A 23,031-nucleotide genomic window follows, 5' to 3' on the forward strand; every position below is an offset into this window, starting at 1 on the left:
AACATGCTGCTTGTCCTGAGTAGGTGTGACTTGAATCCCTAATGAAAATAGTAGTAGTTTGGCTAGTTTTGGTGAGGGACAGCTCACAAAAATATACAGTTGTTACATCTGTGTAACTTGTAGTTTGGTTCTGACATTTCACCAGTCTTAGAAAAAGAAAAAAACCTGACACCCTAAACCACAACTGACTGAACCAAAAAGTGTGTCCCTCTGCTTCTGTGAAAGGACACCTTAACTGAGGGAGGGACAGTAAGGGTACAACAGGCATTCAGCTTCTTGGAATGAAGTCTTATGTTCCCCTCCATCCTTCTGTATTGACTGTTTCTTCTAGTAATACTGAAAGGAAGTGGAGGAGAGAGAATGGGAAGAATATGGAAAAAGGAAAGAGAGAAAAAAAGAAGTGAAACTTAGTGCATATGCTGGGGTGAGGTGTGAAAGCTGCAGGGGATACGTGGGCTTGCTGGAAGCAGGTATGGCAGCTCCTCAAGCTCCTGGAGAAGCCAAGAGTGAACATCATCTTCTTGTGTCAGCTTCCCAGCACGGCGTCCTTGTGACTGCAGGATGGAGCCTGTGAGGTTGTGACTGCTTCATCTTTGACAAGTTTAACTTGGATAGCAACTTTTACTTCTCTGTCGCTGCTTTTGAGGAGGAGTGGGGATGGCTGGTGCTCCTTTGTCTGTCAGTTTTACATCTGGGAACAATAAGCAGCGCCTAACTGGTTAAAGATCTTTTTCTGTATTCTTATGAACGATCAGAAATCTACAATGTTCTGCTGTCCTTCACTGCAAACTGGAGAGAACGAACATGGTCCTGTTCACTCTGATTCACTCTACTTCAAAATATGATGCATCCTAGTTCAGAAAGTATTCTCGGACAAAGGTTCGGTAAGAAACCCAAACATGCACACTTGATAGTCCTTGACAGGAAAATCTGCGGTTTGCATTTCTCCGTCAAAAACTCCTTTTGAGTCTCCCCCAGGAGTTACTTCCTCGATTTAGAAGTGAATCACACTGAAAGGCACCCGGAGCTGGAGCTTTCTTCCCGCTGGTGGCACCCTCAGCAGGGACACTGGCTGCCCACGGGAGCGCGTGTACCTGCGTGACCAAGTGTGTGTCCCTGTGAGCCGGTGTGAGCCCTTGTCAGCCCCTGTGTGTCTCTCCGAGCCCGAGGTGCTCTCCTACCGCAGCGCCCGCCCCACCGTCCGCTGCACCGCGGCCCGGTGGGACAAGGGGCGGGGCCAAGGCTGGGGGCGGGGCCCGGCTGAGGGACCGCTCTTGACTGGGGACAGCTGCTCAGGGGCCCGGCCGGACCTTCCTGTGCGTGTCTCAACCCCGAGGGAGAGGTTCCCCGGTTTAATGAAGAGCTTTAATTTTAAAAAAATCAAAATACCACCAACCGGCTGAGCAGAACCCGGTGCCACACGGCCCGTCCCGCCCCCGGCAGCGTCACGGCGGCGAGCGCCGGGCGGGCCGGGCTGTGGCGCCTGCTGCGGAAGCAGCGGCGATGGAGCTGCCGATTGGCGGGAGGCGCGGCTGTCACTCTGAGCACGCCGGGGCGGGAGCAATCGCTGCGGTGCCGGCGGTTGGCTGCCCCTCCCGAGCGGCCACGCTTATTGGCTGCTCTCCCCACTGGGCCCTCCCTTCTCGCGTTGTGATTGGCCAGTGCGCCCCTCGGGCTCGCGGGCGGTCGCTGCTGGCTGCCCGGGCCGTCAATCGCGCCCGAGCGGGGCGGGCACAGGCAGCTCCCGCCACGGTTCCCGGCCCGAGCACCGCCCCCGCCCCGAGCACCGCCCCCGCCCCGAGCACCGCCCCCGCCCCGCCCCGCCCGCCGGCCCTGGCCCGGCCTCGCCTCGCCCCGGGTTCACCGCGCCAACGCCGCCAGCAGCCGCAGCAGCGGAGGCAGCGGCGTGCCCCGCCACCATGAAGGTGACCGTGGACTTCGAGGAGTGTCTGAAGGACTCGCCGCGCTTCAGGTGCCGCGGAGAAGGGGCCGGGCCGGGGTCGTGCCGGGGGACAGGAAGCAGGGCCGGGTGTGTGCGGGGCGGGCCGGGCTGTGGGGGCCCTAGGGGTGACAGGTGTTGGTGAGCTGTGGCCAGCCGGCTTTGCGTTGAGGAGCAGGCAGGGGCTGTTGTGGGTCCTGCTGGGGTGTGGGGGTCCTAAGGTGGAAGGGGAGTGGGGATACGGGAAGTGCAAGGAAAAGGGGCAGCATGTGTGGTAGGTGGGACTGGGTGGGCAGTGTGCAGTGTCCGGGGCTCGTGTGGAGGTAGCGCGGAGTGAAATGAGCACTACTGGAGTCGCCCGCCTTTGAGGAGATGGGGGTGAATGGTGGCGGGCGGCTGGTGCAGGGAATGCTCGTCCGCCGAAGCAATGTCAGCTGAGGCTCAGGAGGGTGTGCTCTTTGGTGGACTATCTTCCGTTCTTCACAGTTGTGCTCACACTTCAGTTCCCAGTGTCTCCTGCCTGCGTCTGCTGCATGGTCCGTATTCGGTGTGGCCTCTGTTGGGGTGCCAGTAGCAAACAAGCTCAGTATCATCTTACTTCCTGTTGTCAGAGCAAGGCATGCACTGTTTTGTTTTTCCCCACTCGAGTGATCAGTTGTCTATCATTGCTGTGGGGTTACTTCTGCTTATGTCAGGCAACTTTCCCTTAGTCTTTCCTTACGTTTTCACCCATTCTGTATATATATGTATACACATATTACACTATTGTATCTACTCAACATAATTGTGCCTCTCTGTGGGATGTGTGGCTGGTCTGTGCCTACGTACACCCGCTTTCTTCTGTGCCTGGTATTACGCTGCTAGTTGGTGGAGACGCAGACAGCTCCATGACGTGATGTGTCACTGCTGTGCCCCTCCTGTCCCATGCCGAGCCTATCTCTCGAGTGTCTGTGGCTCTGTGGTAAGCTCTGGCTGTAGGCGGAAATAGTACTGCTCTTTCTCTGCTCTCTGGCCGTATGTTCACACCTCCTCTTTGTGTCAGCTTTAGCAATCCTGTGGTTTCTGGGATGTAGAGGAAGTTGGAGAAGGAAGGTTGGTTGGTTGAATGGCTTACCCTTGGCAGAAGTTGGAGTTCCTGTTCTTCCCTCCTTTGCTCCTGTCTCTGCTGCCAGTTTGTTGCTGGCTGCTTCTCCCACGGGTTTTTTGGTGGCTGTGACGTGTGTTGTTGGATCCTTCAATGAGCTGGGTGCCCTGGCAGAAGAGACTGGATGGCTTTCTGCCAGGTTAGTGCGTTGTGTCAGCATCTCAGTCGGTGTGAAACCTACTAAAGCTTATGGGGAGTAGAGAGAGGAAACTTCACTGCCAGAAGCAAAGCTAGAGGAAGGTAGTGGAAAGTGAGACCTCCCTTAGAGCATCAGGGAACTTTTACATTGGGTTAGCTGTTTCACAAAACTTTGACCTGAGCTGGACATGCTTGCTAGTGTGTGCACTTTCTGAGACAACTGTATTTAGTGTTGGTCCATCCCATTTGGTGACAATGCAGTTGTAGACTGGCGTAATTTAACCACAGAACTATATCAGTACTTGCATTTTTTTAATCACTGATACCTGCTGAAGTATTAAATGCACTCAAGAAAACAAGAAGTTGTGACTAAAATTTGTGAGCAGAAGTATGTTGCTGTTTCCTTCAAGGTAAGGCATACTAGTTCATTTGAGTTCACTTTGTACCATTCTCCTTATGCCCCTCTTGGTTCCTTTCCTTCATGGAAAAGAACCGGAGAAAATCCTTTGTTAGGGTCTTCTAGTACCTCATGGTCTTTTTCCCAGTCTGATACTGCTACCTTCGAGGAAGTTGCAGAAAACCTTATGGTGTAATCACTTGATGCCAGCAAAACATCCTTCCAACCTTTAACTGATAGGAAATGGTTAAAATCGCGAGGCAAAATTCCTGTAGTATTTCTGAAAAAAGTTAGTCATTAATATTTGCTGTTATAATTTTGGTTATTCTTAGTGTTTGTATGAATTACCCAACCCAAACACTAGGAACCTTATGAATGAAGGTTACTGCAGTGGTTTTATTGAGGGATGATAGTGACACTAATGTAGACCAAGGTCTTGACAAAGTCCTATATTCTTGCAGGGAGTAGTGTGGACACAAAGCACTTCCTTGCTCTGTGTTCCTTGTAGCAAAGCCGAGCTGCAGCTTTCTCCTGACCTTGCTGAGCAGGAGGGTGTAGCCTCTGTCCTTCTCATCAGTATACTTGTCAGAGCTGTTAAATAAACCTGTTGGGAGGTATGTAGTGGATAGAAATGTCACAGGTTACTTTCTTATGGTCGTGGAGTGAACTGGGAGTACATGGGTGAATCAGAGTTCCTGAGTCACTGAATCCCTGTTTTCAAGGGGAATTATTTAAATCTTTCAAAATGTGCTACTACAGGCGGCTTCAACCACATGGCTTCCTTGCTTGCCTATTTCTTGTGAAGTTCATGTTGATATTTCTTGGCTTTGAGATTTAATTGGGACCCAAAACACAGAACCTAAGGCCTCTTTCCTTGCTTAAAGTGCTCGTGAAGGGACCATGGATTATAGCTGTTGAAGTGCTGATATATGATTAGATAATAATGGCTCTAAAGGTTCACATCAGAAGTGTGATGTGATCAGAAGCGTGATTATTTCATAGCAAGACATACTTTTTTTTTTTCCTCCCTCCAGTAGATGATAAAGAAATCTTTGAATTATAAAACTTGTAGCAATAATGGCTTATTGCATCACTAGATTTGTAAACTTACAACATGCCAAAGTTTGGAGTTGGAGACTTGACTGATTTTTAAGATGGTGGGAAATGCTGTGAGTTCAGGCAAACTTTTGCAAATGTGTAGTCATGTTTTTTTTTCCTAAATCTGCTTTGAAAATCATCTTGCTGAAATCACATGCTTTTCTGTCACAATCCCCTCTCCTAAAACATGGACAGACCAAAGATCTAGCAAGGAAATGCATGTGCAGCTCTTCCACAAAGTGTCAATGGCTTCCCATCAAATGAAGAAGTTGCCTGAGGAGGGGCCTTGGAGCAGTCCTTGAACAATAAGAACTGAGCTGTGCTGGCAAGTTCTGTGTATATAATCAGGCATTCCTACAGTCGTTTTTTTTTATATGCAAGTAGCATTGTGAAATAATTCTTTCTCGTTTAAACAATGAGAGTTTAATTTTCAGAGTTTAATGGAACAGGCTTTTACATTGCTGTTTCATTGTCATTTTTTCTTCTTCCGCCTTTAGAATGTTTTTTTCTCAATGAGGTATCACTGTAGCAACCACACGAATCACTGGAGCTAAATTACTAGAGAGGAGAACCAATTTTAACTGATGTGGAAATACAGCTGCTCTAAGTAGCGGTTAACAATTTTGATAAACAAAAATAATAGAAAAAGCAAAATTCAATTGCTCGCAACATGTGCAATTGTAGAGCTCTCTTCAAAAACTTTCAGGCTGATCCAGTCTTTAAAAATGCTTTAGTAAAAAGCTCTGTGTTTTTGAGATAATTTCTTTGTTCTTATCTGTCACTGTTGCCGAAGTTTAAATTTTTTTTGCATTTAAATTTCTATTCCTTTCCTGAGACCCCAGCTGCAGATCAGATGATGGGTGAATGAGGTAGATCAAAACATAAATGAAACTTGTCCATTACCATTCTTAGTAAAATTGTTTCTGGGTAGAACTGGTGGTTACAGTGTATTCCCTTCAAAGGGACTCATATGAGGAGTCCTCCATTTACGCCGAGCTAAAGCATTGCTCTGTTGGGCCGGCCTGGTATCAGCCTAGCCTGTCGCTGGAGTTCCCTGCTATGTGCTGGCTTTCTTCTTCTGTGGCTTTGGCCCTGCTCTGTCTACATGGGGCCAGCTGAGGTGCACCTCATGCTTATCGAGGGGATGCAGGTTGAAGAGGTTACTTGTGCCACTTTCTGGATTTATGATGTATTTTTTTCTCTCTTCTTTTGTACTGTATAACCAAAGGTTTGTTACTAAGCATCTGTTTCCCAAATAATAGTAAACCTTTTTCGCTTAAACTAAGAGGAATATAAGAAAGTGACTTATTTAACCTATTTGGAATATGTTGTGTTTAGTAGTCAGAGAAATTATCTAAAGTACCTAACCTGTACACTTTGATCTACTTATTACCTTCTGGAGAAAACGTAGAAATAGGAGCCTCAATAGAGTTGTCCCTTCAGTGCTGAGTTCCAGTGGGAAGGGTACTGTGGGGCAGCTGCTTCCCAACCCTCTGTGAGTGGCAACAAACCCCTTGTGTTCAGCCTGGGTTTATAGCTCAGCCCATATGTGTGGATGTGGCTCCACTGAAATCTCCGAGGCTGCTCCTGGGGCTGAACTCAGCCTCATTTCAAGTGTGAAGAGGGATGTGACCAAGAACTCTGCATACAAACTCTGTTAGTTTTGCTCAGACTTACCTAGCTGCTTTAGAACAAATTTCCAAAGAAATATTTGGTCTGGGCTTTCTGCCCTTGGTGTTTGGGACTGAAAAGCAAACTTGCAACGTACTTGGCAGGGGAGGGTGGAAAGTATTGCAGAAGAATAGGAAAAAAGATACAATAAGTCAAAAGAAAAAGCTGCCAAGCATTTGCTTGTGAGTTTGCATTTAGCATTTTTCATACTTATGTGGTTGTTAACGTTTATGATTTCCTGTATGAGACTCTAGAAGTGCACTTTTTGTAGCTGAAGTGATGTGGAGGACAGTCTTGGTGGGCTGTCAGTAAGTTACACGTGTACAACACCCTTGTCCACACTGCTGGGAGTCTAGTGGAGTTAAACTTAGTTAAACTGATTCTAGATTTCTAATTCTGTGCTTTTGTGGAGATTGCAGTGACTGTCCTGGTCTACTCAGGCTATAGTCAATGATTGGTTTATCTTTAAATCTGTAACTATGCCTTTCAAATGTACATTAAGAAAATGATTGACCTAAAGAAAGGAGGATGTATTTGAACATAGCATGCAATGTTAGAGCATTTTTTTGAGGGAAATCATTCAAGAATAAAGAAGGTTCATTGAAGATCCCTCTCAAATACATCTCTGAAAAATCTCTCACTCTGAAATATTTTAAATCTGAAAAAACTTAGTACTAAATTGTTAACAATCCTTCCTAATGGAGATTAGAGAAATGTGTCCTGAAATCAGGACATCTTCTTTAGGTTAGTGCACCTAAATTTTTAAAATAATAGTAAAAAAAATGTTGGCTAGCACAGTTATGAATAACAAAGGATAGGGTTATAATGGTGATTCTGTTTCTTTGTTGTTTGATTATGATTTACATTAACAGGAGCAAACTTAAAATTCTTAGCTATATCTTAAATTGCTAATAGGAATTTAAAATGTTAATTTCCTCAGTTTTAGTCTTTTTACATTTTTATCTGGAAGTGTTTGAAAAAAATCCACAGTGAGAAGGGAGCTTGTAGTGGAAGTAGTGATAAAATCTGCAAGTTATCGTAACATTTCTATAGCATGGCTGCAGGATGGTTGCTGAAGAACTGATGTTAATTAAGCCTGTACAACTGATCTTTAATGAGTACTTGCAGAATTAGAAGGACAGCTTATTTATGTGTGTGTGCAATGGAACTGTAATTATACAAGTCCTTACAGTCATTCAGGTTTTAAATATAGATTTGAAGAGGTTTGGTTCTTTAGCCTGGAGTGTCTCATTTATGTTGGCTAAGCACATCTCATGTAATTACATTATGGAAGTATGAAGTTATGGAGATAGTAGTTTTATATTTTTTGGGAGGGGAGGAATAGCAATGTTAAAATCTCTGGAAAACAGTGTCAGTAAATAGAATATTCATTGGGAAGGTGGCAACTACAAAATAGAAACATGTCTTGGGCTAGGTGGACTTTTTGGTGGCTTTATTTTTTCACTGTACATATATGTGAAATTGTTGGCCTCTGAATAGCAAATGTGCTGAATTCAGCAATGTTTGCAGCATCCTGTGATCTTTTTTCAGCCTTAACTTCTTGACAATCTTGTACTCAGAACCACATTCTTTAGTCAGCATTTTTCCTGTTCTTACTTCGTGCAGTGAACAATATGGCTTAAATTATTGCTAACTTTTTACTAGAGTAAATAATTCTAAAATTTTCCAAAGCAAACTCTGTTCTTATAACCTGTTTTGGGGAAAAAAAAGGAAAGGAAAATATCTAATTTACATTGGTACAGAAATTACTGTTTACAGAGCCAAGAGCCCTTTGCCTTAGTCTGGATTCAGGCCTTGCTGCCTGAATCAGTTTAGTATCTCAAGGTGATGCAAATGCAGAAGTGTCATGTTTACATAGGCAGGAAATAGAAGAATAAATTCTGAGTAATTTAATTACTTTTTTTCCCTCTCACTTGTATATGCAGAATTCAGTTCAAGAACATGTGTAGAAGTTTAAACTGTGTAAATGCATCTGTGAGCAGATACTGTGCTGTTTTGAGATTTAGATATTCCTGTGAGTTTAGGTAGTGATTTAAGTGCTTTGCTATTTGCTAGTGGCAGATTTGTAACAAAAGTAACAGCTAAAGTGTCTGCAATGGAAGACCATGAGGATGACATGCAGATTAGTGTGTAGACTGTAATGTTATTTTAATACATGCAGGAGTTTTCCATACTCCTCTGTATGGAAGTGGGGCAATGTAAATCCTGATTTTGTTGCCACTCTTTCACATGACAAAAAGATCAGATCAAGAACATGAGAAATAGTAGGTATTATTGTGATCATAAACTGGATAATTTTAAGCAGTCCAGTAGACTCAAACATTGTTTTGCCTTCCTGATAACCTTTTCAAGAGGATTCCTTGTGTATGTGGCAGAGTAATGATGTTATGGTGAATGTTTATGAATATTAGAAGTAGCCAGGCCTCAGACCTAGAGTAAATCAGTTGTGTTATGTGATGCACTGCAAAGAACTCATGTCTGTGTGGAGGAAAAATCTAATTTATGGAGTGATGTTATGTATACATTTTCAAATGACAAGACACAGTGATAGACTAAGGAAATAATTTGTTGCAAAATAGTTCATTCAAGTTCCTTTTATGAATGAGAGGAGATTTTGAATGAGAAGATGCCTGTCAGATGGCTGGTAAACTTACTAGTGTGGTGTGAGTCTTTCTGTGAATCAGGCTTCCTTTTTGATGTTCTAAATTTTCTATTTGATATTTTAAGACTCTGCATTATTCAGGCACAATGCCCTTGGAGAATTTTTGTAGTTCGTATTTCAATAGTAATGGGCATTGTAGTAGTTGTATTGTGGTTTTGGACAAGAATCTGACAGTAGGTGCACACGCACAAACTTTCATTTCATGAGTTTTTGATCTACCTTCAGCAAGTTGTTAAAGGAAGGCCTCTGCTTACAGTTTTGTCTGGATGAACAGAGCTAGTGAGAATTTACATGATGTGATTTTGAAGTTTCTAAGTTGGATATAATGCAAGGAAATTGGAGAAGCCGTATGTAGTAAAATGTATTTAGTCTGATAAAACTTAAAAAAACATATTCTATGCAAGACAATTGCAGATTTCCATCTTCCTGTGTGCCAGATGTTAATTTAAGTAGGAACACATGGATATCAAACACACATTTCTGGGCGTTTGAAATATCCCAGTCTTCAATTCTTCGTGATCTTGTAGTTATTGTTAAAAATATGTATAACTTATGTAATGCTGGAGATCAGGTATCAGATTTTAGAGCACTGATATTTAGAGTGACATGTTGTAGATGGAAATTTGAATTCAATCCTTTGGAACAAAGGAAAAGTGTGTTGTATTCAGAGTTCTGGCCATGAATGTTATCCCTTCAGCCTGTAAAAAAGAGGTGTGGAGTATGATCTGGGAGATGGGGTTTGGGTTTCTGCTCTGTGGACTCTACCTATGGAGGCACAGAGCCTCTTCTGTCCCTGTGGTCTGAGCTGGGATCCCTCTCCACTTGGCACAGAGGTGATGGCTGGTGTGAGTCTGTGCTGGAAGTCCTGTCCCACCTTCTGATGCCTTCCTAGATTCCAGCTCTCCAATGACTCCCTTGGTGCTCAAGCTGCTGGTGAGTGGGCACTAATGGGTGCTGGTAATTACCAACGGATGTTGGTAATTTTTTACATAGAAAGATGTAGCTTGTGTTGGGTTTGGCAGGTTTTGTTTCAAGTACTTTATATAAGTAATCAGACTCAGTGTTTGCTGGATTCTTGTGATGAACTTCAATGTAAAGAACATGTGGTATTTTAACAATGCTATTGGTTTTATATAACATGCTGTTGTTATTATACTTTTGGTTTAAGACAACCCAAATAAGAACTAGGTGGATGAAGAAGAAAAATAATGTACGTGCAGCGGTGTTGGACCTTGTGATTTTTAACTGGCACTAGCAAAAGGTGTTGTAAATACTCATGGCTCAACTGGAAATGCAGCTTATATCTTGTCTTTCCTAGACTTGTACCATTCGGAGTTCCTGTCTCTAGAAAGTGTTTAGTAAATAATGACCTAGGCCCCTTCTTTCTTAACTTCCTTAAACAGGAAAGGGAGAATTCATCTCATCTGCTGTGTACCATCCCTCTTCTTAAGCCAGATCTTAGGCTTAGGCTCCTTACAACTATTAATCTTCATTAAGATTGGATCCCAAGTGCCTCTTGATTTGTTTTAGCCATATGTGTCAGGATAAGGTGAACTGCACCCTGGAAATCACATGCTTCTGCTCTATTATTTCCAAAGGTGCTTTAGCTGACTAACTCGGGTATCTGTGCATCGATACCAGTATGTGATCAGATAAGGCACATTGCGACAATAGAACAATTGCATTGGCTTTGCCAGACAGGGCTGTTATTGAGGATAAAAACTGTTCAGGATGACTGAGGAATCTGATGTTTCATTGAGGATGCAGCTTCTGGCTGAATTTGTGTGTTGCTAAATTGGACTCTGTTTAAAAAGACTACACACATTTACACACCTTCTCTACAGGATTATTCTTTAAAAGAATCTACAGGATTATTCTTCAGAAGAATCTCCAATTTGCAGAGAAAGATTTTGAAAAGTATTCATTTACTTCATTTCTTTTGTCAAATGTCTGATTTTGAAGAATGTATCTGCCTGTTTATCCTACTTGATTTATCCCCAAAAGAATGATGAAAATGACAAGGGGAAGCATTAAATATGCCTACTATTGCAAAATATCCACTATATTGTAAATATCAATCTTGGAAGATTTTGTTTGAAAATTTTCAGTTGATTTGAGATGAAAAACCTTTAGCATGTAATAAATAAAGGATATGTAAGCTTCTGTTTGGTTGAAAAACAGCTTACCTGCAGTTAGCTTTGATAGATGAATGACATCCCGGGGTCTTTAAAATCTCTTGATGACTAAAAGTAGTGGGAGAAAAGATACTAAATGTACCCAAAGAAGTTCCAGAGCTGTGGGTGTACTGCATGCATTTTGTAGTTTTTATGCTATAAAGTTCCAAATGCTTATTTTTTTAATAGTTTATCATTATCATTTGAAAGGAATGAGGAGGAAAGATGGCTGGCCTTTCCAAATTTGAAAATAGTAAATTTGAGGAAAACACGAATACTCCCTATTTCTGTATTGTCCTACTCTAATGTTTGTGCACGCTCTTGGTTTGATATTAGATTCATTTGACTGGCTGCTTTAGTGCAAAGGCATAAAGGGCAAACAAACGGCTTTTTGCAGTATGAGGGAATGATAAAACTGCACAATAAAACTGTTAATTTGCATGTAAAGTGCACTTTAGGTAACTGAGTGTGAGATATACCTCACACTCATATGTATGTTCACCTAAATAATAAAATTCGTGTTCAGGTTTGTTACAACAAAGCTGCAGCCTCCTCTGACTGTCAAATAGAGCATTCTGGTTTTGTGAAAGTGTATTACCAAAATATTCAACCTCTGAAGTGGACAAAAAGGGTGCATACTTGCTGAGGACTCAGTGTTCATAGCAAATCTGAAACTTCCCTCAGGTTTCAGTAAAGAAGATCCACCTGATAAAACTGGAATTGTAGACAGCTAATGGTTCTCAGCTCCTCTGAAATGTGGTGAGCTCTTGTTACAAAGGCTTTGCCAGCTTATGGTGGTTTGTACACAGCAGTGCTCCTCTAACTATGGTGTAAGGTTTAAATTAGCAACTAAGGGAGTTACAAAAAGAAAGGGACAGATATTACCTTATTTTTCTGAAATCAAAGCAAACACAAGATTCATATTAAGATTATATGTATCTTGTTTAATTACATGGTACTCAGACCTTTAGTTGCCTCTACTTTACATGAGGTTTCCTGTGTAGGTGGTGAAGTCTTGCTGTATCAGTTCTGAGCATATTGATCCTTAGAATCCTGTGCTGGGGCTGTGTAGTGATATTTATTCTTTCTGCATTGGCTGCGGTTGAGGTACGTAAGGGGTATCTTTCCAAATCAGGGATTAATACCTTCATTCTTCTTGAGACTGTTATTACTTACAGCTTTTAAAAGCAAAGTTGACAGGACTTCTTAGCATCTGACTGGTAACTCCAGATCTTGAGGCTAACAGGGTGTATTCTTTAGATGTCCTATCTTGTATCTTTTGCAGTTGGTCACTTGATGGTTATATTTATGCTTCCACTTCCTGACCTGACTACATACTTGAGTGTTCAAATGTTGAAATCCCTCATTCCATCTGCTGCTTCTGTGTTCAAGATCCTGAGTAGTTGCTGAGATTTAAAAGATTAAAGCAGCTCTGTGATGTTGGCAAATTTTCAGCAACAAGGTTTTTGCACACCACCGTCAATTCCTTGAGCTCCTTTCTGCTGTCCTTTTTTTGTTGCAAGATCTTGATACTGTAGTTCTACTTCCTTATCTGATAGTAAGTCCTCCTAAAAAGCTTTTGACCCAATCTCAGATGTTGGAATCACTAGTCAGAGTTGTGCAGGACATGTATTGTGATGTGTTGCATTCTTATCAACTTGCAGTGTAATCCACTTCTTTTCTGTGAAGCTTTCATGGTCACCATTGTGTCCCTATCTTGTTAACAGCAGTCTTCTGATGAACAAAACACTAAAGTTGAAAGATGAAGAAAATCCTGCTTCTCAGACTCTTTGTGGAGGAAATGGGTTGCTGATTTCCTGCTTAGGCTTACTGTCAGGCTCTCCTGGGATAAAAAAAGCTTAGGAGAAAAATATTAGGCAAAACTACTGGGAAAATAGCACTGTTAGGCATTTCTGGCAATTTACTGCTAAAGAGTAGTGAAAGAAAAAAATTAAAGATTTCGATCCAGCAGGTAGCACAGTAGTCCTTATAGTCTGTGTGATACAGACTGTTAAATGCTAGTGCAAGCTTAGTGGTAATGAGTTTCCAGACACGTCTGTTAAGGGCCATAGAACTTGTTCCTTTTTGAAGACTGATTTGTATTTAATGTTCGTTATCTTTGAGCTATGTGTAGTCTAGCAGTAAAGAACAAATTAAGTGAAGTGTACATCTTAAAAGGATTTGTCCTATTACTTTGTTATATCAGACCATATGAATTATTGAGGGGAAACGAAACCTTGTAGGTGCAGACAACCTTAAAAAGTGATACCTACAAGCAAACCTTTGCTTTAATAATTTTACGAATTCAGTAAATACCCGCGCTTTATTTCACTTGAATATTTTCTGCGAGGAGATGTCTGACTTGAGAGGAGTAGAGGAATGTTCTTTTTAACATTGAAGACTTGATTCCTGTTTCTCCAGGGAAATTTGAAATGCAGATAGTGCATGTTATGGACCTGAAAACTGGGCTTATTCATCAACATGATAATCTTCTGTTCAGGAAATGTTTCCATATTTCAATCCCCCAGACTCATACAAAATTTCTAGGATTTCAGGGTGGGGGGGTCAACATTCTGATTAAAAGCCCTACTCTTCATGTAGGGCACGTAGAATTTTTTCCAATCTATTGATGAAACGTTTTGTGACAATGACCGAAGAATTAATAATGTAAGGAGTACTAGCATGAATGAGGAATTTCATCTTAGTGTGTCAGGGAGAATTCATCATCTGTTCCTCCGTCTGGAGGGGCTCTGGGCCAGCAGGGAAAAAACTCTGCAGTCCCAAACCAGGACTTCAATGGGCTCTATGACAGGCTGCAACAGTGTTCTTTCTTCAGATCATATTGATGGTTGTGACACATCTCATAAGTTGTAAAACTCTTCTTATATATGTCTATGCTGTTATCCAAAGTTATTAGGCCTTACTGTTCCATGTATGCGTCCTTTGTCCCTCAGTGTGTCATGCTTCTCTTTTAGTCTCTGGTTTTCTGATGCCATTACTCGTGTACCAACTGTATTCCTTCTTGGCATGCTGGTTAACATGCCTCTAGACACCTTTGTATATCTCACTATACATGAAGGAAATCAAATTAAGTATACAGTGATTGGAGGGAACCCTGAGAAGCCAGAGGGAGGTCTGCCATCCAGCAGGACCTCAGCAAGGTAGGGGAAAGCAAAAATGGGAGGACTTTGTCTGAAAAGTAACAACCCTGTACAGCTGCGCTGCTGGACAGGGACCTTTGCAAGCTGGTGACCAGCAAATGGCCCTTGGTCAGCAGTGAAAAGTGGAAGTGTCCAGTGGCATCAGTCACAGTGGTGTGTGTGTTCCCCTGGCCTGAGGCTGCTCTCAGCAGCCAGTCTGGCTGTTTCTAAACTCATCTGTGAGTAATTACTTTGCACCTGAATGGTGATCCCAAGGTGCAACTGCTATGGGAGGAAAGGGAAGTAGAGGCAGAGGAAGAGACAAAGCAGACCAAATAGGTGACCAAGTGTAATATCTTCGGTGGTACACCTGCATTTTAATTTGCCTTTACATGACACTTACAGGTCATAGTCTATCCTCTGATTAATGTCTGCTGTCTATTTTGCTATCTGTCACCTTATAGGCTCTGACACAGAGGAGGGGACATTCCTGTAAATCGTCAGGTCCATATTCTCATCTTGCACTTACATATCTCATTTCCAGGTTTTCACATTCAATAGTACCTTTTTTTTCAAGCTGTCTTTAAGGTGTAGTAGATGTTGGCTGAAAGGACGTCAGCTCTAGTGAAGTCTAAATTGTGCATTAAGGAGCTGTTCTGCACAGAATATGTGCAAGTAAGAGATCTGTGTCTTTCTAAGATTTGAGGACAAGACTTCAGCAATAATGCCATTGAAATTGCAGTGGTAAAAAGCCATTATTTCCATTTCATGAGTTCATATATATGAATATATTCAAAAGCCCCAGAATGAATAGCAATTGATTTTCTGACTTGTTCCTGTTCTTCTGCAAGTATATTCAAGAAATGAATCAAAACTTTTCTTAATTAAAAGAAAAAAAAACAACCAAACATACACTATTGGAAAATACTTTACTATTGGCTTTTATTATTCTGAATGTTTTTTATAGTGATGTATTAATACTAGAATTAATAATTATTAGTTAGTTGCCCATAGCACCTTTGACCTCTCCAATTTGTTGTTCATCAGCATCTGATTTGTAGTGACTACTGATTCCAGCCTCCTCACTTTCAGGAACACAATCTAAAAATGCAAGCTAGAATATGATGAATGAATAAGCAAAAGACTAAAGATAGGATGTGGCTTCAATAGCAGTTAGATTTTGTTTGAAGAGGAGATGACTTTAAAAGCACCGGCGATCGCCACTCTTCTGTGAGAGCAAACAGGCCCTGCAGACCCCTGTCCGTGGCCACAGTGTGTGTGGTGTTATGGTCAGCAGTGTGTAGTGGATTACTCCAGGATAAATTGTTTCCTTAGCTTGTGTCCGCATCTTCTGGTCTAAGAGCGACCCATTCCTTTTTTAGAGGAGAGTTTATCCATCATCATTCTGTTTTGTTCCTGGGATTCTTGAAGTACCTTAATGTGGAAGAAAGTCTTTTACTGGTCACTTAAAGGGAGTGCCATGATGGACGTCAGAGTTCAGCTGTGCTTCGCGTATGCCAGGCTGGGTGACTGGTGACATTATCCTCATTGAAAAGAGCTGCAAGGCAGGTCTTGAGTTTTCTTCCATCATCTCCTATATTCCTTCTGCACTGCAGCTGTGCAGGAAGCTGTATCTAGCAAACTGAACTGTGTTTTAGGGGGGTGGTGGAGGAGCACAGCAGAGGAAAGAAGTACATTCCTGAGAGTCCTCATTACAGAGCATGAAGAGTATGGGAGACTGCTCATTTATAAAAGCTGTCCTCCACCCTTAAGCAGCTGTTCTGGTTTTGTGCACTGCCATGCAGTATTTGAACATCTTGGGAAGCCACAGATGTTTGACTCATACACTGGACCTGATTTGATCCTTATTCCTAACGCTGGAGCCTTCTGGTTGAGATCATTCTTACGCAAAACTTGCTCCCAGCTCCCACTTCACTAAGGAGCAACAGTTTTGTTACATGTCAGGTCTGGCACTTGGTCCTCAGCTGTTTCACCACTGCTTCCTGTGTTTATAGCTAGACAGTGGGTCTTGGCTGTGGACGTGACATTTACTCAGAATTATGACAGTTTTCTGTGAACTTTATGCCTGACATGGATGTTTCAGAGAGAAATGCACCTTTGTATTCTGTGGCTTCAAAAAGTATTAAATTAAGGAAAACAAGGGTAGCATTAACATAGCACAGCTCAGATCAGCTGTTTTTAATGTATTGCTAGCCCAGGATGAAAACATGAAGAAAATTTTTGTGACTAGGTGGTACATAGTTGGATCTATGTTCTGAGAGTCTGAGGGTATCTTCTCCATTGTTTTTGTGCTTGTAATCCAGTATTGGAGTAATACTTGTGAATATGTTTGCGTGATTATAACTTCTACTGGTTTTTATGTGATAGAAACAGTGAAAGTAGTCATTTCTATGCAAAGAACCATAGAATTAAAGTGGGCTTTGTCTGGAACCCAACAGCTGTTTGATCCATATCCAGCTGTAGGGCCCAGATATGCCATCCCTCCATCACATGGCAGTGGTGGGAAATAGCCCAGAGCACCAGCTTGGTGCCTCAGGGGCCTGTGGCATTTCAAAGATCTGCAATGAATTGGGTGATAATGAGGTGTATCTCTTCTTTCTCCCATGATACCTCTATCTGCTTCTTTTTGCTTGACCTACCTTTTCAGTTTTTTGATGTTCTGTTGTTGCTTCTTCCAGTTGAGCTTATTGTCTTACAATTTTCCTCTTGGAATAGAGGTTTAATTACTTAACAGATGTGTTGTCTTCTTTTCTGCCTGATCTAACTCCCTTTATCTCTGTTCTTCATTTTGAATCTTAGACTTCTATCTCCACAGGACTTAATGAGCTAAAACTCTTTGCTAGTTAAAGACACTAAAGAAAATATTCTTATCAGATCTTGCTGCAGTTCTGTAAACAAGCTACTTAATCATGCTTTTATGTTAATGCCAAAGAAACAAATAAAAATTTGTTTCACTGTGATTATAAACAAACAAATACAAAATTGCAGTCTAAATATTGAGATGCTTTTCCTTCCTTTGGGTTTTGGGTTTTTTTTAATTCTCCTTAATGCTTTCTGAAACAAGATTAGCTGGAGACTTAAATGGAAATGAATCCTTTATGGAAGAAAATAAAGAAAGTAAAAGAGAAGTTGATGTTGCCTGAAATCCTTCATGGTCTGAAGCTAGAGAAGAGGGAGAAGCCAAAATGTAGCTGCAGGGATTGCTTAGATATAAAACCTAGGACATAACTGTGGGAATGCATTGAGGTACAAGAACTGGAATGCAACTATGTGTAGTGAAATCTGCAAAAGCTGGGAATGTCATGCTCAGTGTTTGAGATCTGCAAGCAATTGGCAGCGTTTTTCAGAACTGTTCTTGTAAAAAAACTGCTTTTCCTGAGCTTGGGGCCTGATCCAGTCTTTTTTTTTTTTGTGCGTGTGTGTGTTCTTGGCTTGTACTCATGTGAACTAGAATGGAATTAGCAAGAGACAGTAAAGCTGTGGTTGTGTGTAGTCTTTCCTCAGTGGTATAAAGTTGGCTTAAGAAATTCCTGCTCCATATCTTTCTTCCCTGCCTGTATAACTTTTTCCAGGAAGAGTTGTGTTTTTTTTGTAGGACTGAAATATGAAATGTCTGATCCAATTTTCCAAAAAGCATTACAGAAAACTTCCTATTACTTTTTTTTTTCCCTAAGGCAGGCTACTACTGGTAAACAGTGTGGCTTCATGAGCATTCCAGTTATACTGGAATGATTGAAAGAATGGGCACCCTGTGATGGGAGCAAGGGCACTCCTTGTCAGAAATGAGTCCATTCAACTCTCAAGGCAATAGTCTGATGAAGCAGCAATGTTCATGGACTCTGAATAAGTGTCATCCATCCTCAGTCTTCTGTTTTTTCAGGTAGCAATAAGGAAGGAGGTGTCCCACGAAACAAGAGCTTTCAAGCAAAAAAAAAAAAAGCAGTGTTTTAGCAATGCTCCATGAAAGCTGCTTTTACTGGCAAGTTAAATTTGACTGGCCTGGAAGATTCGACCAGTCTAGACTAGAGGTAAATGATCCTATCAGCTGTGCCATCTGAACTTCCTGCAGGTTAATTTACACATGGCAAGTGCTGTATTTTTTCCTAATCTCATTGCAAGGTTATTCATGAAATAGCTGCAACATTTGCAGGTTTGAGCCAGGAGGTCACCAAAAGAGTTAAGAAGTTTCCCTCAGACTTTTAGTTTCTTTCCTTTGTTGTTAGCTTCAAACGTATAGACTATTGTCTATATGAGAATAGAAGAAACCTATTTTGGTGTGACAAATATTAGGATTGATAAAATTTTATCTCAAATCTTTATCAATAAACAATGTTTTATCAGTGATGTAGTTTTTCTTTTTACCATTGAATTTCCTGCAATTCTTGTGGTTCTTTAAACTCTATGCTGTTTTATAGCTGAAATTTAAGAAAAACTGTCATGGCAATAAATGAGTTAAATGAATGAGTGTCTGCCCCTTCTCCCCAGACTCACAGTATTTCTGTGTTAAATTTTAAAGGAAAACCTCTTTTATGCTTGCAGGGCAGCTTTAGAAGAGGTAGAAGGAGATGTGACAGAGCTGGAACTGAAACTTGACAAGGTAAGCTTTTAATTCAACAAGGTTTGTTCTTAAAAACATCATAAGATACGTTTCGGTTTTGTTTTAAAATTCACAGCTGGGAAGTGCCGACCAAACACTCTGCTCTTGCAGAGGAAAGGGATCCAGGTCGAGCTCACAGCTGGGGCTTGGAAGCCAAGCTGGAGCAAAGCAGCGCCGGGCAGCTGAAATCGCGGCGTGAACTCGCTCCTTCCCCCAGCTGAGGCTTCGGCTTGTGCAATTCCCTCCTGACCCGGCCCCTCACTGCACCCCTGTGACTCAGCCCCGGGGGAGCTGCGTGCAAACTCATTCAGCTTTCACGGGACACAAAAGCCGGGCCTTGGTCATCGCTGCACCGAGAGCCTGTTTTACCGCAACGGCATGCTGTGGGGACGCCTGGATACTCTTTGTTTTAGAGGTTTAAAATCCAATCTTTCTGTCTTTGGTAATCTGAGGCACAGCAGCCAGGTATATATGTCCTTCACTGTTGTGTGGAGGACCTGACTACTGTAAAATTCATCCTGCTTTTTGTCATACTTTGTGCGTGTATGTAAAAAATTATATGTAACATCTTTTCAACTCCTTACTATCTGTTTATTGGTTTCCTCACTTTTGGAAGCTTTTGTTATTTCTTTGTTAGTATTTTGAGAGTGGCTTATTTTTGGTTTTCATCTGTATAAAGTCTTCTTTCCTTTGCATTTATGCTAAATGTTTTAAATTATTTTTATCTGTGTTTTCACATGGCAGGCAGATGTCATTTGTTTACCTCCTTAACTGCTTTTTGAATGCAACCTTTTTTTCCTGCAGCTGTGAGCTGGCTGCAGAGAGCTAGAAACAAATAAAGATGGTGTCCAGCCTGAAGACTTATTGTTTACTACTTGTAATAATATTTCTAGGTTTTTGTAGTTAATAATCTAACAATTTGCTCGTGCAAAATAAATTCAAGATCCTTAATTTTGATTTGGTGTGCATCTTGGTGAAACTGATGGGTATAACACACATTTTTACTGTAGGGGTGTTGAATCTTTTGGTAGATCAAACAGAGTAAGTATTTAAAGGATCTGAAAAATGTATCTTGTAAGTTTGGCTTTTCCACCAGTCTGAAAGGATTGTTTTTGGGAAAAAGAATTTTCAAATTCCTTAAATGGCATTATTCAGGGCCTTGTAGTACAACACTACAGTTGAAAGCCAAGCTTCTTGGGTGAGCTGAAGCCACTATGGCCTGAGGGTAATTTGTCTAGGCTTGGTTGGTAGCTTTTTCTGCTCAGTTGTTCACAGTAAACTTGGTTTTATTGTCCCACAATTTTGACTTTGGGCTACGTTGTCTGCAGTTTTTTCCTCTCTGGAAGAAAGCAAGCTGGGTTCAGGCTTGTGAACTATAATCAAAGGTGAAGGAAAAAGGTTAATGTTGATAGTGACTTTTGTTTTTCTGTTCATTGTTCAAGCAACTTGGACATTCATCAGAATCTGGGACATCATGCTCAGCTTTCCATTTTTCCTAAGGATCTGAGTCAACATAAAAATTACTGGGTAACTAAGGCAGGAAGGATGCTTGGGTGGTTTCTTTGCCCCAACATAGGATCAAGTACTTCTATGTTGCTTTTCATGAAAAATTTGTTTACCATCCTTGAAAAATCTTTCAGAGATGAAGGTTCAATCTCTGATTTTATTCTTAGCTTGGCTTAGGGTGAGAGAACTCAATCATAATACGGCCCTTCTCAAGAGAGCATCTTGACCATTGCAGTAATCACTCTTTCTTTCATTAATGGCCCAGTGCATAAAAGGTTCAAGAAGTGGGAAAACATCAATCAGAAGATACTGAGGACCTTCCTATCAGACTCTGCAGTACCATGAGAGCTAAGGTGCTGACTGAAGCAGTGAGTGGTAGGGATGGAAAGCCATCAGAGATTAGTCTGTGAGTGAAAACATGATTGATTTCACCTTCTGAGGTGTAACCATGCTCTTCAGCTGTGCTTTGTGCACAGAGCCTTTTGCTTTCCTGTGCCTATATTCTGAGTGTCTTAGAATGAAGCAAATGGTGTGGGTTTCTTTTTTGTTTGTTTTGTGGTGATTTTCCTCAGAAACCACAATACCCTCATCATTTGCTTGGGTTCTAACCAGTTATGTTTTAGTTGCTGTACTTTTTGCCCCTGTAAAACTCTCTCTTGAAGTATGTGCAAAATCTCAGTTAACAATGAATCAAGTAAAAAAATAATTTAAAAATTTATAGAGTGGTAACTTTCCCAATGGCATATCAGTTGACCTAGATTAGTATTTTTATAGCTGTAACTCTACAGTAGAAAGCTTTTCATAGAATCTGAGGCTGAGAATTTAACTTTTGAAATCTTTATTTCATAGCCTTAACTAAGCTCCGTGTATTCATGTTTATATGATGGTGTAAAAACCAAACAAAAATAAGCCTTCCACTTTCTCTCTTTTTTCATACTCATTTTAGCTGGTGAAGCTTTGTATTGCAATGATTGATACTGGAAAAGCATTTTGTACAGCCAACAAGCAGTTCATGAATGGAATTCGAGACCTTGCACAATATTCCTGTAAAGATACATTGGTTGAGGTAAGTTCTTTGAGGTGAAAGTGGAGGGAGAGAAACACAGCATAAAAAGGGTAAAATGTAACGGTTGGCAAGAGAATTAGTTGAAGTTTATAGTAGTATTTGCCTTTTAACTCCTTTTTCTGTGGTATCTCTTTAAGTGTGAGGTTTTTTCAGCTGTGGTTCACTGCAGGTGTCTGTGCTGTTTAGTTTCAGCAGTGACAGGGCTCTCCCAAATTTCAGAAAATATGTATTAGATTAGTGTGTGTGCTGGTGATTACAATGTTAACCAGGTTTTTTGGGTACGAGTATTAAACATGAAAAATATTAAGTAGTGTCATATTAAATATTGTAAGTTAATGTTTTAGATTATGTGAGCTTTCCAGATCTTTAGTTAATTTTTAGTTTTTCCTGCTTTCCCTCAGTTTGGTACTTTTTATACAAGTAGGTAAAAACATTTTTGTTGCTTGTATCTTTAATAGATTTATTTGGTATTACAGCCATGTTATCCTTCTAGCATTATGGTTTTAGTCTCATAATCATGCTATAAAGAAAATGAATTCCTAAGTTCTTTACTGAAAAGCTGTAAACCTCTGAAATGTTGCTTTTGTGCTGTGTGTTTAGTTGGGCTTAACTTAAACCACTTTTATTTTCTCTTTACAGACCAGTTTGACGAAGTTCTCTGACACCTTACAGGAAATGATCAATTATCATAATGTGAGTATTTCTAGCTGAAATAGATAGCTCACCTCCAGTTACATTTCATAGTAGATTAATGGTAAAGCTTTTCTTGTTGATAGTGTTTGCAAAGTAATGGTTTAAATGGTGTTCAATAACTCTGGTTTTATACTTAGAAATACTTTATGGATGTTTTGTTTACAAAGTATTTATGAATATCCCCTTTTCTATAGATTTCTATCTTGGTTTATTTTTCATTTGGAATTTGTAAGCTTTGGTGCTCTAAGATGGTAAATACTGAATAGTTCCATCTTTTTGAATCAAACTGATGGTAACAGTTACAGACTATGAGCTTATACCTTTGCTGGTCTGAAATAATGATTGCCTTTTCCACAATTGCTACTTTTTTCCCCTATCCTTTATAATACACAAAGTGAAATACCTCTGATTTGCATATAGTTTTCTTTTTAGAAGTATAGCAGATTTAGACAAGTGTGGAGAAAGGAGAAAATGCTAGGATTTAAGACTAATAGTCATTTTTAGCGTGTCAGAGTTAATCAGAAACTTCAGTTTTCCCTGTGTTGAAAACGAATTGGTTTTTTTTCCTCTAAAGAGTTTAGTCTTGTATTCTGAAAGCCAAAAGGATGTGTTTGTTCTTCTGTTTTCTTCCACTTCCATTGGCCCAACTGCTCTTCGTTAATTTCCCAGTAAATTTCTGGAAACCGGCTGAAGTGTCTCCAAAGTGCTGAAAATATGCAGGACACTTAAAATGTGGGTTTTTCATCCACTAGGAGCTTTAAATT

At 40.9% G+C, this 23,031-nt stretch overlaps 1 protein-coding gene across 8 annotated transcripts in view; it reads left to right on the forward strand.

Moving 5' to 3' along the window:
- The first annotated feature begins 1,817 nt into the window (after window positions 1-1,817).
- The window catches only part of ACAP2 (ArfGAP with coiled-coil, ankyrin repeat and PH domains 2), a 63,827-nt gene continuing 42,613 nt past the window's right edge, over window positions 1,818-23,031 (forward strand). For 7 of the 8 annotated variants that reach the window (XM_042041777.1, XM_042041781.1, XM_042041784.1 and 4 more), the window contains exons 1-4: window positions 1,818-1,972; window positions 18,945-19,002; window positions 21,455-21,574; window positions 22,214-22,267. In XM_042041777.1, coding sequence (XP_041897711.1) covers window positions 1,920-1,972; window positions 18,945-19,002; window positions 21,455-21,574; window positions 22,214-22,267 — 285 coding nt within the window. In that variant the 5' untranslated portion in view covers window positions 1,818-1,919. Of the gene's footprint in view, window positions 1,973-18,286; window positions 18,434-18,944; window positions 19,003-21,454; window positions 21,575-22,213; window positions 22,268-23,031 lie in introns of those variants that run through there. The other variant, XM_042041782.1, reaches the window with a different exon arrangement.

Source organism: Corvus kubaryi, unplaced genomic scaffold (genome assembly GCF_017639235.1).
Source record: "Corvus kubaryi isolate FWS band 111438036 unplaced genomic scaffold, C.kubaryi_AGA036_p1.0 37397, whole genome shotgun sequence".
NCBI lineage: Eukaryota > Metazoa > Chordata > Aves > Passeriformes > Corvidae > Corvus > Corvus kubaryi.